Source organism: Syzygium oleosum, unplaced genomic scaffold, assembly GCF_021117445.2.
Source record: "Syzygium oleosum isolate NSW1041296 unplaced genomic scaffold, Sole_v2.1 Sole_v2.01, whole genome shotgun sequence".
NCBI lineage: Eukaryota > Viridiplantae > Streptophyta > Magnoliopsida > Myrtales > Myrtaceae > Syzygium > Syzygium oleosum.
In genome coordinates this window covers 26,424,672-26,439,186 of record NW_026607485.1, presented here as the reverse complement: position 1 = coordinate 26,439,186, position 14,515 = coordinate 26,424,672, and the positions used below count along the sequence as shown (strand labels likewise).

At 38.5% G+C, this 14,515-nt stretch overlaps 1 protein-coding gene across 4 annotated transcripts; it reads left to right on the top strand.

Annotated features, from left to right (window-relative positions):
- The first annotated feature begins 6,947 nt into the window (after window positions 1–6,947).
- On the top strand, window positions 6,948–13,247 carry LOC115686332 (3'-5' exonuclease-like). 4 transcript variants are annotated; one of them, XM_056309641.1, is made up of 7 exons: window positions 6,948–7,243; window positions 7,612–7,791; window positions 8,740–8,870; window positions 8,973–9,116; window positions 10,554–10,664; window positions 11,461–11,549; window positions 12,784–13,247. In XM_056309641.1, the coding sequence occupies exons 1-6, from the start codon at window positions 7,015–7,017 to the stop codon at window positions 11,536–11,538; spliced, it is 873 nt and encodes a 290-aa protein (XP_056165616.1). In that variant the 5' UTR covers window positions 6,948–7,014; the 3' UTR covers window positions 11,539–11,549; window positions 12,784–13,247. The 4 variants fall into 4 exon arrangements, 3 of the variants coding, with proteins under 3 accessions (XP_056165616.1, XP_056165615.1, XP_030467446.2); XM_056309640.1 differs by having other exon boundaries at window positions 8,973–9,134; window positions 10,560–10,664; XM_030611586.2 differs by having other exon boundaries at window positions 6,949–7,243; window positions 8,973–9,134.
- Window positions 13,248–14,515: the final 1,268 nt, after the last annotated feature.

Below are 14,515 nucleotides of genomic sequence, written 5' to 3'. Positions count from 1 at the left end.
CCATCACTGCAAGCTATTTCCACAAAAATTGAGCTTTAGCAAGTCACAACCATTAGGCAAGATCACTAACATATGAGTTGATTCAAGAGCTTCAAAGCCAGAATAACTTGGCCATGAACATCGTCCACCTAACTCATTCAAAATGCAGACTCTTCCAGGAATATGTAAGCTCAGTATTCACAAAAATTGACATTGTCAAGTTGCCAACAATTCTAACGAAAAAAAATTGCGAACAATTACAAGGCTATTAGTTACAAGAGAAAGACACATATTATGCCAAATAGGGAATTGTGCTACCGAAGCTTTCTGAAGCATAAAGATAAATAGTTGTGACAAATCCTCTAATGCATCAATTACTTCCCCATTGAACTTGCTTGATGAAGGCAAATCAAACGATAATGATTGCCAAGAGTCAATCCTGCACAAAAGTAAGAGTATCATAATAACTTCATGCCTTTAATTGATTGAATACTCTGTATTAGAATAACTTCATGTGCTTCATTAATAAAATCATTCTATCAAATTAAACAAGCATCATACCTTGTGTGAGGTGCCTCCTGCGCATGAAGACATTTTTCTCTTTCGCTTTTCACTAGCGCCCTTCAACCGAGTGTTTGGTACACCTTTTGGTCTTCTTCAAAGGGGATCAAGTATTTGAAGTTCACAGTTTTCTACAACTTCAGCTTCATCACTTTCCACCAAGAAATTGGTACGATCATTACTTGTCAAAGATTGCATTTTGTTTGTGATATGGGAGCGAAGATGCAGCAAAGTTGAAGTTGCAAGCTCCTCCGTAACATCATGGTTTGCACTAACATTCATAACACTGAAAGCCAATTCCATCAATCTCTTCAAGCACAATGTTTTTGACTCTACCGCGCATGAGACCTTTGTCCAACATCACAATAAGTCCATTTCAAAGAATGTATTGTGAAGGAATGCTTGTAACATTTACAACATGTTTCAAGATGCATAAAGTATGCCTACACAACCATCTTTGCATTTCAAATAACTTGCAGCTACATGTAATGGTTAAATCACTTGGACTAAAACAAACAACATGTCTCCTTTCACCACTTTTAGTTGCCACGATATAAGTGTGCCCTAGTTCATCAGTTTCTGATCTACAAATAAACATAGACAAAGAATGCAAGAACTCATCCTGAAATTTCCTATAAATGACATGAGTGTATACATTTGCAGCAAGTTTCAAAATTCCACTATTTTGAACCATAATCTGCGGCTTTCCTTGAGCACACTCAAAATCATCAACAACTTACGAGTTGCGCATTTTTTTGCTTGCTTCTTATAATGATTGACAAATTCAGACAAAGTCATGGTCTTACATGCCATATCTTGGAAGACATTATTTGTACTCTCACTTCTTTGTGTGGATCTAATTCTTGCAGAAAAAAATATCTCGGCCAAATGTAGGACACCATTTATGACGCAACTGGTACATGTTATCCAACCACTCGTGGTCCCCCAAGCTCCATTCTTGACACATAGCTTTCCAAACATTCTCCATTTCTAATTCGGATTCACAATGATATAAAAGCTTATGCCAATAGTTATCACGAAAAGCCGATTTTCCAAGAAGATGCCCAATATGATGCGTAGCATTTTTTGCAATGTGCCATACACATAAACGATGATTAGTATTTGGAAGAACAGTCTTAATGGCATTCGCCATGGCATGATCTTGATCGGTGAAAATAGTCTTGGGTGCTTTATTACCCATTGCCTCTAAAAAGGATTGAAATGCCCAAACAAAAGAAGCAATAGTTTCATCCAATAAAAATGCACAACCAAAGAAAACATTCTTCTAATGATGATTCAAGCCAACGAAAGGTGCACATATCATATTGTACTTATTTGTACGGTGAGTTGTATTAAATACCACCACATCTCCAAAACTTTCATAGTCTAGCTTGGATACACCATTGGATCAAAAAAAGCTGGTCAGTCTTTGTTCCTCATCCAGTTGAAATGTATATGAAAAATTGCTTCCATTTGATTGTAAGAAATTAAAATGATTAATGAGACTTTGACAATCACCCACACTAATCAAGTCCCTTCTCTTCAATTGTAAGAAATTTTGACAATCACGTAAAGTAAAACCAATATTCTCCTGTCCTCCCGCTTCACCACTCAGGTAAGAATATGCTTTCATAGCCCTTACACTAGCTCCAGTCATTAAAGTCAAAATACTTTTATTAGAATCTATCATATGCCGGTATGATCGTATCAAATGTTTTTGTTTATCATCGATGAAAGGATGATTATGAACATCTTTAAACTTGTTGACTATCCTATCTCCATTTTCAATTTTGAATTTCATGCAAGCTTGACATCTAATTCTCTTCACTGTCCTATAAACATCTCTTTGTTCATGAGGTGAGATTGGTGGAGAGTATCCTTCACAATTACAAAAAAATGTGCATGTTCGCAATAATCCTTTACTAATGTTTGCCTTTCATCCTCTTCTCACTCCAAATCCCTTGGAAATTGCATATGCATTGTATGTCTTATATGCTTCATCCTCATTAGCAAATATAATGCCAATTCTAAATTCAAATTCTTTATCAACATTATGCACGATGATATTATCCTCAGCAGCCTCTAAAAATTATTAAAAGAAAAAATCTAATCATTTAAATAAGGCATATAAAGTGAAAACAAACTTTAATTCTAAAAAGATAAGCCATACCCATTTGTCCCGAGAACAAATCAAGCAAGCGGCGAAGTACTCGGAATAAACTGTCGAAAATTCGTACAAATGTAAGTTATTGACTAAAAGATTGTGAAGTGTGCATATTTCAATCATAATAGAAAACGACATACTCACTTCTCTTCTCTGCAAGCCAATTCTATTTTTGTCCTCGCTTTTCATTATGCAGCCAACATGAACTTTACTTCCTCCAATCGCAAGCTCTACATATCACCATAAACTAGGTTGCCATTACAGAATATTCAATTCGGTGGATTCACTACACAATGGGAACAGGCCGCCCATTGTCCATACGATTTTAGATAATTCTGTTGTTAAGATAATAGTATTATGAAAATTGCGGTGGCATCTTGACCAGCGATGATCGTGTGATGTGTGTTCGGAGGTGAAGATGCGAATAAAACAAAGACATCGAATATTATCGGTGGATTAAAATATATGGACTCAAAGTCCATTACCGGTGAATTAAAATTTATAGCACCTAACCTGACTGGCTGTGGAGGCGGAGCCGACGGTAATGAGCAGAGCCAACGGCCACGAGGCGGAGCGGACGACCACAAGGCAGAGGTGACGAGGCGAAGCCGACGGCCACGAGGCAAAGGCGATGAGGGGGAGTCCACGGCAACGAGCGGAGCCCACGGCCATGAGGTAGAGCCGACGGCGACAAGCGGAGCCGACGGCCACGAGGCGGAGGCCACGACGACGAGCGGAGCCAACGGCCATGAGGTGGAGGCGGAGGCGACAAGCCACATGTTGGAGGCAAAGTTGGAGGATGCTCAGGACCCAGCCACTGCGCTACGACCGACCGTTCGCTTTTCTCTGGAAACCCAAGCTCACCTGCGATTTCTGGAGAAAACAAAGAGCACAAGCAAAGATGAAGGAGGAGGGAAGGGAAACTTTCTAGAAAGAAGGAGAAGAGTTTCCAAAAGTAAAAAAAAAAAAAAAAAGCTATTCGTGAAAGAAAGAGGAGAGAGGATGGCAATAAATGCTCGCATTTAATGCAAGGTGCCTTGCTCAGTCTTCTTTGAGGGAATAGGTGTGCTGAGGAGAGAGAGCTATAATAGGGCTTTCCCTTTCTCCATGTTAGACGCCACATGGCGATCTCATAATGGATCCACGTGAGAAAATATACGCCACGTAGGCACGTGACGTGATGATAGTAAACCGCCAAATATGATCTCATGAGAGAGTGTGTCGATGGACTACATCACGTGCTTGCTTAAGGTGCGAAATTATTCGACATCTTGTTGTGGTAAGTTAGTCTCGAAGTATGTAATGTTCATCTCTAGCTTCCTAAAAGAGACAACCTCGTTGTTCTTTTGCCATGTAGTGAAACAATAGGCTCTGCCCTAGAGCATAATTAGTGATCGTGACTATAATTTCACACACAATTTCTAATAGAATCATGGAGTCCAACCTGTGCTATCTTTACAACCTTTATTCCCAAATAGATGGCTGGATATAATTGTTCAACTACAAGCTAGAAGAGTAGTTGAGGCACTGCGTGAGTGCCAACTAGAAGAATTGAGTGAACTTGTTCCTAATTTTGCTTCAACATTTGGTGGAGCTGTTCCTCCAACAAGAGCACGTTTGGAGTGGTGACATGCCAGCATCCACAGCATCCTCACACAATGGCAATGTTAGATGCGCGAAGCATGCGCGAGCCTACAACTTCACCAAAGACTAGAGGCAAAATACTGACATTGCCCAAGCTTATATTGAGAAGCCCTTAAGGCTGTGTTTGGTCGTCCGGATAAAAGTCAGGATAGGATGTGTTTATCCTATCCTGTGTTTGGTGGCTGTTCATGATAGAATGAAGAGGGATATAAAGGGGATATAGCCTGGATAAAAAAATCTTAGGGGGAGAGGTGGGATAAATCCAGATAGGATTTCTTGTGAAGAAACGCTCTTTCACGTATCGACCTCAACATCGTCCTCATCCTCTTCCTCATCGCTGTCAACCTGAGGCTCGAGATCGAAGAACTCTGACCCCGATCTCCTCTTCGCACGCTGCCTCTTCCCCTGTCGCCGCCACTGAAATCATCATCCTCATAGTCTTCCTCTTCCTCCTCAGTGTCCTCATCCATGACGTCGTCTATGAAGTCCGATCTCCTCCGCTTCTTGCCAACACCAGTTTTTCCGTAGTCTTCCTCCACTTCTTCATCTTCCATGTCGTCTTCCAGGACTTTCTTGTCCTCATAGTCTTCCTCTCTGCGACACGCGATGATCGGCAAAGGATTGGATTGGATTTACAACGAGGGAAGTAAGGTATCGATCGAAGCAATCCGAAGGAAAGATTCAATCAATATATAGGCTTTGAATGAGATTGCTGTCACTCGGTGATTATGTTACGTCTGAGTTTATGGCTTCGATTGCAAACGTCATGTACTGATCTAGATTGATTCAGGTTGCGAATTTGAATTTGAGATAGTCACATAACCTATTCGATGAAATGTTTACGAGAGTTCTCTTTCCCTCAATGCTTCGGTTTACTTTGTTCTCAGTGAATTAAATACTCATTTGGTTATGTTACTGAATTGTGGTCTAAACCAAGAGCCTCTGGATACATTTTTGAGCTTGAGGTGTTCAAATTGCTCGTATCACAATTGTTTAGGTGTTGATGCAGAGAAATCTTTTATAATCGCAAATTGTTCACATGTGGAGTTGTAGCTTTTTTTTTTTCCGAATACTAATTGCTGCTCTGATTCAGATTGAGAATCCCCTTCACATGCGATGGATATGTTCGAGTATCATTAATATTGTGCTCACAATGTACGTGCAAGTACATGGTGGTTTATTTCAGTTATCACTACTAGCTTGCAAAATATTCATTTCAGGATGTGCTACTTGTTCAATTTGTACACCCGCTGCATTGTATGCTCGCGGAATATGACTGTATATGGCTCAAATTTACTGGATTCATTGTTGTTCTTGCTGTACATGTTCAAAAATATGTTGATTTCTTGTTATGAGTGTTGTATAAGTCAGAATATGCTGGATTCTTGGCTAAGAATGCTGTGTATGTTTTCAATATGCTTTTTGTGACTTAAATTTGCTGGATTTATGTTCATGCTGTTTTTATATTGATATCCAATTTCTACCAAATAATAAATAGGATATGATATAAAAATATCTGACTTTAAGGATACAACAATATCAATGGATTTCTTATCCTATCATATCCAATCCTATCCTGACTAGAAATCCGGACGACTAAACGCAGCCTAAGAGGATGGAAGTGGGCCAATCAAAAGAGAAGGCTAATCTAGTACCAGTGTACCAACTCGATCCGGAGTGAAGATCAACTTCCCAACGGGCAATGCTATGGCAGAGATTGGAGCCGAGCGGATTGTTCAAGACCCGCCCGCCATTAGAAGCCAAGCAAAGGAGTATCTAATTCAATAGAAGGGGATACACCATTCATGAGTTGGAGGAAGACCTCAGACCTGCGAATATGTTGTTTTCTTATTCGGCGAAGCTATGAATTGGATGAGCAATAGGCAGAGCATGGTTGCTTTATCTAGTACGTGACCCGTACTCATGCTGCTAAGGAAGTGATATGGCTGCACATATTGTTTAAAGAGTTTGGTCTTGCAATTGGGTATAATGGCTAGAGTGCTATATCTACTATTAAGGCAAAGTATGCTATTAAGGAATTATTTATTTTCGCTATTTTAATATACACGAGATGTATCATTCATTTTAATGTTAGATTGGCTGTGTCCCCGTTGTTTTGATATAAATCAGTATTTTCTATTGGACCGTATTCATCCCTTTTTTATATACATGGAGTGTATTGTATGTATATCGATTTCAGATATTTTGATTTGTGAATTTTGTATATGAGATGTACTGATCATCTCGTCTTGTCGGAATGATTGATCTAGATTGGATTCGTCCATTAGACTTGTTCTGAATGCATTGTGTATTTTTGAAATGACACGGATCACACTCGCCACGGCATAGTTGTTCGCCCACCTTATGATGCTAAGACATCATATGGGGTTGGGCGGTGGAATTTTTATATTTTCATAACTCAAATAATACAAAAAGCTCTTTTTATTTCACGAAAAATTAGTGAATCAAGAAATATTTTCCTAACTTAAATTATTGCTATCGCTTATAAAAATAAATCAATGAGAACTATTGTTATTATTAACAATAATTAATGCCTAAAAATTTTTATGGATAAAAATCTTTTCCTTGTCTTCCGTAAGCTAATCTTTTTCCTACAGAATTTTTGAATTCGAGCTCCCTCCTCCATGACTTCGAACCGACCGTAGATGGAAATCGCGAACGCCGACGGCTACGCTCCCACCATCGTCGCCGACGCTCGCTCAATCGGCGCCGAGTCCGTACCGGGCTGGGACCAGCCCTTCACCGACCAAGAGCTCGACGGCATCGAAGCCGCCATCGAAGCCGCCATCTCCAGGAAGCGGCGCTCCGTCTCCGGCGGCGAGGATCGCCCCGGCGGACTCCGACGGCGTCTGCCCGGTTCATTCTCTTCGCAACGTACGAACGAGGCCCGTCTCGCTTGCATTTCCTGTTCCCTGGATGATGTTATAGATGATTGCCGTAGGAATCCGGAGTTTGTAGGGTTTTTTTTTACCCCCTCTAGCGAGAGATTGCCTGCCAGTGGGGCTGTGTGAAAGGGTTTCAGATAGGATAGGACTTCACTATAGCTGCATTTTGTTAGAGCAATTCTGGGCTATATTGCAAGACAGGATTTTGGTTAGTTTCTTTGATGACTTTGTTCTTTGATTAACTCTCCTGTTTCTGCGGTTTCGGCTTAGTTAAAGTCTTGTCCTCATTTAATTGAAAAGGGATGTGTTTATGTGCAAATGTGATGGAATCATTATTCGCCGCCTTTTGCATGACAGAAAGTATGCGGATTAAACTCCCTGTGATGACATTCGGAGGTCGGATTATGTACAGCCGGAGTGCTACTGGTGTAGAGAGAGCCGCGGCAGAGCTTTTGAAGAAAATTGATGCCATGAAAAGTGTAATGGATCAAGTCATTATTGGTTTTGACATCGAGTATAGGCCCACGTTTCAAAGAGGTTTGGTCAGTTTTGCTTTCGCGTTATGTTTAATGGTGTTTTGTGGTTGGCTTAGTAGTGCTTTGGTTCTGTGTTTAGATCAAATTTACATCGCTGCAATTGTCTGTTGATGTTTATTCAGCAGCAAGATTTGATTTTCTTGTGACTACTTCATGAAATGGTACAAATTCCTGCACTTCAGTGGTCTATTGACAGTTTTTTTCCTTTTAGGAAATTGTTATTGTGTTCTATTTTTACATTCAATAACAAGTAAATGCCAACAAATTTTGTTTCTTCTTACAAATTGATGAGTTTTTCCCCTGATCTTCTGAAATATTAGCTTCATTTCTTTCAATTGTGCTGCGGTCTCCTGGTTCCGGTCACATGTAAAGTAATTACGACAATTTACTTTTACAAATCTACATTTCACTTTGTAGATTTACATAGATCTGTTTTTAACCTGATGTTTTTCAGTATAGTGCTTGTGTCTTATTCCTTGCTTCTAGCGTTGGTAGAGAAGGTCTTTTTGAGTAACTTTTACTTTTTGCCGCTTCATTTTCTTTTAGTGTCTGAAATTTTATCTTTAGCTTATGTCGGATGCCTAACACCTTGGAAAACATAAAAATATTGACAACGAGGAGTCGTTTATCTCTTTTTCCTCAATTTCCCTATGAATGTATATTATTTTGCATTTTCAAAATTTTACAGGGAAAGCTAAAAGGACTTCTTTTAAGTTTCAAATAGGCAATTAAGGTTTTTGAGTGGTATAAACAAAGTTTCTTTTTCTTTCTTATCTTCTTTCTTTTCTTCCAATTGGATTTATTTTATTTGTATGGTCTTGGCCCTTGGGTGCATGCTCTGAAGATAAACTCGCATTTTTCTCTCGAGGAAGAAAAAGGAAGTAGAAATAGAGATTAAAAAATCGATACATTATATTGCTCAGTCATTAGCTTGATGCAAGACTTGCAGGTGTTCCACCTCGGAAGACGGCAGTAATGCAGATTTGTGGTGACAATGACCACTGCCATGTGATGCATGTTATTCATTCTGGCGTCCCTCCTAGTTTGAAGCTTATTTTAGAGGATACCACCGTATTAAAGGTTCGCATATGTCTAGTTTTTAGTGGCTATTGGTATATGTCTAGTTGATTTTGGGAAAATTTGTAACTTAACTGCATAATGATGTTATGCTTGCATGTACAGGTTGGAGTTGGCATAGCTGGTGATGTTAGAAAGGTGCTTAAGGATTACAGTGTATCTGTCAATGCTTTTCAGGATCTTTCAGAACTTGCTAATCAAAAGCTTGCTCTGCCTCGTTATCGGTGGAGTCTTGCATCTCTAAGCGAGGTGCTTATAAATAAGCAGGTTATAGTTCAACTTCTTTTGCAATCATCATGGCCACTCATGAGTAATTTTCTGACTGCTTTCTAAATGCTGGACTTCAGTGATAAAGTCCTCTTGACAATGAAAGGCTCAACCTAAGTTCTTAGATCCTTTTCTAGGTATAAGTTATTTGACCATCATATATCTGTTGAATCGACTATTTGTACAGTAGTATCTCTACTTATTTGATGGAGTATATATTATGAATAGCAACTGATTATAATTAAAATTTCTTTGAGTAGAGTTAATGATGGCTAATGCTGTAAACGTGAGAGGATTTGGCAAGTATAATCAAATCGTATCTGCAGTGTTTTTTGTGCTGTATTAAGAATATATTTCTTGAAGCATAAAATGTAATCTTATCACAAATTTTACTCCTACAGGGACTAAAACCTTCTCGTATTTTAAATCGAGATCCGTTGTTCTGCCATGTTCATAGAATCTGGCTATGGGTTGCTCTAGCAAACGCCAAAAACTTCTATTTCTGTTTATATCAATGGTTTTAGAACCATACAAGAGACTAAACCAGATCGGTCATATACACAGTTTAATTGGTCGAACTGATTATGTTGCCTGGTTTTTATTTTAACTGAGTTCATCAAGTAGCTCTCATAAATAAAGTGCTACACCCGGCATGTGCATATTCAAACATTGAATACTAAATAAGATTAAACCCATTTGTTTTTACTAATTTTGGCTTAAACAATTAAGCAAAAAATCTACTTAATGCATTAAGTAAGCAATTGGTTTTTCATTTGTTTAATGTATAAATCTTCATGGGACGTTAGAATCATTCAACATATCAATAGTGTTTGCAACTGCGCATTTCATAAATATTAAGCATTTGGTTCTCAGTGTTTTTTTAAACAACTTGTTACCAATTTTAGAACTTGAGATCGTCAATGCATAAAAATATAAACTATTTACATCTCATTTTTATCTTATAAAGCCTATAGTTCTAGCAAGAAGTTAGAAAATCCTTCTGGTGGCGCTTAAATTCTCCTCGCAGAGCTCCTCTAGAAGATTCTGTCAATTATATGACTGAATTCGGGCCAAAAGAACTTCTGCAGTATTGACTTATATGTTAATGCGAAGAGATTAAGTTGTATTTTGCTTCGTTGTCCATGTAAATGGATGTATACTATGCATCAACAAATATGATGAATAAGCTGTGAAATAAGTTGAAAGATTAGCTTTTATCTTGATCAGTTTACAAGATGTTGTATGAGCTTATTGATGTGATGGTTGAATGAAAAGGATGAATGGGGATCAAATGGGGATCCGGTGTAAGACTGCATGCTGTAGACTGCTTCTCCATCAAAGCTAGCCTTCTAAAATTAGTGAAATTGATGTCCATGGAAGATTTGAGCTGGCATTAATCATAGTTTTTACATCTTGCAGCTGCAGAAAATTATGAAAATTAGGTGTGGAAATTGGGAGGCTGTTTTTTTATCAGAAGAACAACAATTTTATGCTGCCACTGACGCATTTGCTTCTTGGCATCTATATCAGGTAGTAAATCTGTTGCTTTGAAATTGGATCATCACTCTCATGGTCACTTTTCTTTACTTGTTTGAGAAGCAAGTTGGAAATGCCTCTATAATCTTATGCATGGGAGTGCTGATTCAAATGAAACGAAATATTTAGCAGGTCAATTAGGGTTGAGGATAGAAGAACTCTTGAATATGCTTTAGATCAAGAGACGTATTTGGACCGCAATTTTGTGATATTCCGAGGATAGTTGTTTATATATGGTGTATTTAGCACATCTCCCGGATCTCAATCGTATTACTTAAAGGTATTTTATGTTTTTTCTCAATATAAACAAATTCAGATTCCTTGCAAATATCTTTAGGTTCAACTTCAGCACAAGTACTTTTAAAAGCTTCTAACTCTTTATAACTTGGTGCATGGTCATAGTTTGATCCGCAGATATCTTCATTTAATTTCATGCTTCAGCGAACTGGTAGAATAGAAAAACGGTACCACGCTTTTTCATGAATTTTAGGTGTGTGTAAGCATCTTTTCACAATAACCAGAAAAAGAAAAGGAAAAAAGGAAAAAATAAATTGGCTACCAGCTTTGATTCCGATATATGTTGGAATTTTTCAAAAATTGAAACAAACTAGTTGCTGAATCGAAGTCTGAAATTGAAATTTATAATGCCTCCTTTTTGACTGAATCCTGGCCTTAAACAGCCCTTTAAATAGGACTTTGAAAATATTATCATGTGTGTTTAATTTTGTTGAAATGCCAGGGGTAGCTAAATCTTGTATTGTCTGGTTGCATAATTTGGCATCATATGCAGGTCTTAAAGAGCCTGCCAGATGCTCAAAGGAACAACATTGAGAATAGCGAAGAGAAACTGACCGTGGCACTGCCATAATTGCCTTTGAGGTACTTCCAATCTCGGCATATCATTGTTGTGCTCATTGTTTCTTCTCAAAATCATCTATTTGGTGTGACCCGGGTGGAGCGTTCTTCTCCACTTTCCTTCCTCCTTCCTATTTATTTTTCAATATGATTCATGAGTTTAGAACGAAGAGCAGATTTAGGAACACATGCATTAAGTCCAGGGCCTAAAAAGCTTATGTCTAGCAGCATCTGTTTTTATCTCTAGATCATGTACAAGAATGCTATTGTTTTCTGATATCTTTTTGGAAGTTTCTTGGCTTGATTATCACCTGATTTAAACAATATTGCTTATCATTGTACCTGCTTGTGTTATTCTCTTATCCATACTTTCTAACTATTCAAGCTAGAAGCAGCACAGGCTTGTTCTGAACTGTTGTGTTGGTGGGCCAGAGTGAATAATTATTTACTGCAGTTGCTACTTGTTCTATTGTTGAGTCACTAACAAACAAAAAACTGCAACTCTTGCTTGGCCTTGACACTGCTGATAGTCTTGAAGTGAGTTTTGAAGTGTCTGGCCATCTCTTCGGCAGGAAAAATTGTAGCATTCGCTAGCTTTGTCCGAGCCTAAGTGCATAGTAACCGTTATTTTTGCCTGGTCCCATGAGGGATCCGCATGATCTGGACTGGGCTCACACAAACTCAGTGCATGCAATAAGGGCTGTTTCAATAGTCTGACTTCCAAGTTCCTTGTCTGGAAACTCGAGGTCGTTATTATTGTAAAAGAAAAAAAAAGGAAGTTGTTCAAGATTGGTTCTGGGTTTTGTTCCAGTGAATTAAACAGAGATTGGAGCATTGCGTTTTGGTTTCTTTTATCATAATCGCATCTTGGTTAAAACAATCAAACATATCTTATGCTGTGTTCACATAATTAATGCCACTGCTTAGCAATCTGCTAGTGATGACGCTAATTTTAAATGCATGAAGGTGTTTATTCTGAAGAAAGGTGATTGATGGACTTGATCATTAGTTATGCCATTGTATGTTCACCTTCAGTTTCGAAAACCTGCTTTGCTTACTAAAGCTGAATGTGCCGACATACAAAACAAAATAGCTTTTGGTGATCTCAACATATGTAGATATCACTCTTCTGATGTTAGGACAGAAGTTAGTATTGCAAACCTAGTGAAACTTGCATTTGATCAATTGGCTATGTGGATCTTCAGTCTGTTTGGGCATGGTGAGACTCTGATTTACCACTGTTCTGCTTTTGTTTTAGCTGACTGAAGATAGCCTAGCATCTGAACAAGGTGTCGCTTACCTCTTTCTCATCCTTCAGTCCGATTTTATGCTGTGGGGACAAGAGCAGATTGTGGAAGCAGGGGAGTCCCAGCAAATTGCACGGTCCACATTGTTCTTCCCTTCTGAGCAATAAAGTACTAAACCAAGTTCGTTACTATCTGTTCATGATGGATGAGAAGTGCTTCGTCCCACACATATTGGCCCAATTTCAGTGTGAAATGTCTCCTTTCACTGGAGTTGGAACAAAGGTAAGATGACCGGCTCTAGAATTGTCGGTCCATGTTCCGATATATATTTCTCTCCATGAAAAAGAGAGGAAAGCCGAACTCATTGTATTGCCATGTAAGAATTGGTTATTTGGAGTTTGGAGATTTTGGACTTCTGGGTTCTTTCTTTCTTTATATAATGTCTATAAGAATAAGATGAGCTTCGAAACCAAAATTTGGCCAGTCACTGATCAGAAACTTCTCGAGTAGTCAAATTTGAGTAGAATGAGTTCCTATCAGTATATTGCAAGTCGTGACGCGAGTGTGCAGCCGGAGTTCGAAACAATTGTCCCTGACTCGGTTACTCGAGGATCAAGGATGTGCCATTATTCACTTACAATGAGAGTAAAACCAGTACACGCCCTATCATTTAAGTGCAATACTCTTCAGGTTTGGGTGCCCAGGTGATCTCTATCCTCCAGTAGAAGTCGGAGTCTTATCTACCCGTTTTGGTTAAAGCTTTCTGCCTAACTTCAATTCTTTGAAAAGAATAGTGTTAGGGATGTTAGGATCGATTAACAATGCTGGTGTTGTAAAATTATGTAATAGATTTTTACTAAGCATCGACTATGACTAAGTTATTTAAATGTCTGTATTTCTTGTCGTATTACTTTGTAAATTCGGCTCGTATACTGGACTTAGTACACTTAATATAATCATATATATTTGGTTAACGAATACTCTAGAGCCACTTGTTACATATACTATTTAGAAAGTATTGTCCTTACTAATGAAATTTTCTCCGAAATAAATACATCCAAGAGTAATTTCGCATTCAAAGCAATGCTTGCAAGCAGATACGACACAGTCAAACACTAAATGAAAATGTTTTGTTCTTTTCTGGTTAAGGGATTTTGTTTTCCTAACATTAGCATACATATTTTCTTTGATCGTAAATGGTTTTTCTTTTTTTACTGATCATTTTCAATAAATCAAATGCGTGAAAGTTCAGAAACCTACTGCGCAAAAATTCTCTTACTCAAACAAACACACTCTTCATTCGGTATAATGTAACGAGTGTCCCAGATGCAACCATACATACAACATGTACTATACCGGTTACTGAGCTTATCCTGATCAGGTCGGTTCCGCGGGGTTTGTAAGGTTCAGAAGGTGGTCCAGTACAGGAGGCAGTGGTCAGCAAGAGATGTCCCGATGAACAAAATCCACCAGTGCTAATTGTGGACACATCAAAGCTTTAGGGCTTTTTTACTAGAGCCTCCTAAAGTGGGGATCTAAGGGCAACTTGGGGGGGCCTCCGTCTTGTCTATTGGAGAATCGATCATCAATTATTGGCATTCTCATTGCTGATTTACTGGACCGACACTAATGAAGTTTTGCATCTGCTCTTTTGTCCGTTGTCTGTGCCCGGCCACAGTAGAGGGAAGAAAGAAAAAGGTGAAGGAAGGAGATTACCAAAAGACAAAAAGGTTAACCTAATCT

Excerpts from the sequence above, each read along its gene's own strand:
- LOC115686332 (XM_030611586.2), top strand. The coding sequence starts at position 7,015 with ATGGAAATCGCGAACGCCGACGGCTACGCTCCCACCATCGTCGCCGAC. Across the intron at positions 8,871-8,972 it reads AGGATACCACCGTATTAAAG|GTTGGAGTTGGCATAGCTGG; the intron begins GTTCGCATATGT and ends TTGCATGTACAG. Across the intron at positions 9,135-10,553 it reads AGGTGCTTATAAATAAGCAG|CTGCAGAAAATTATGAAAAT; the intron begins GTTATAGTTCAA and ends TACATCTTGCAG.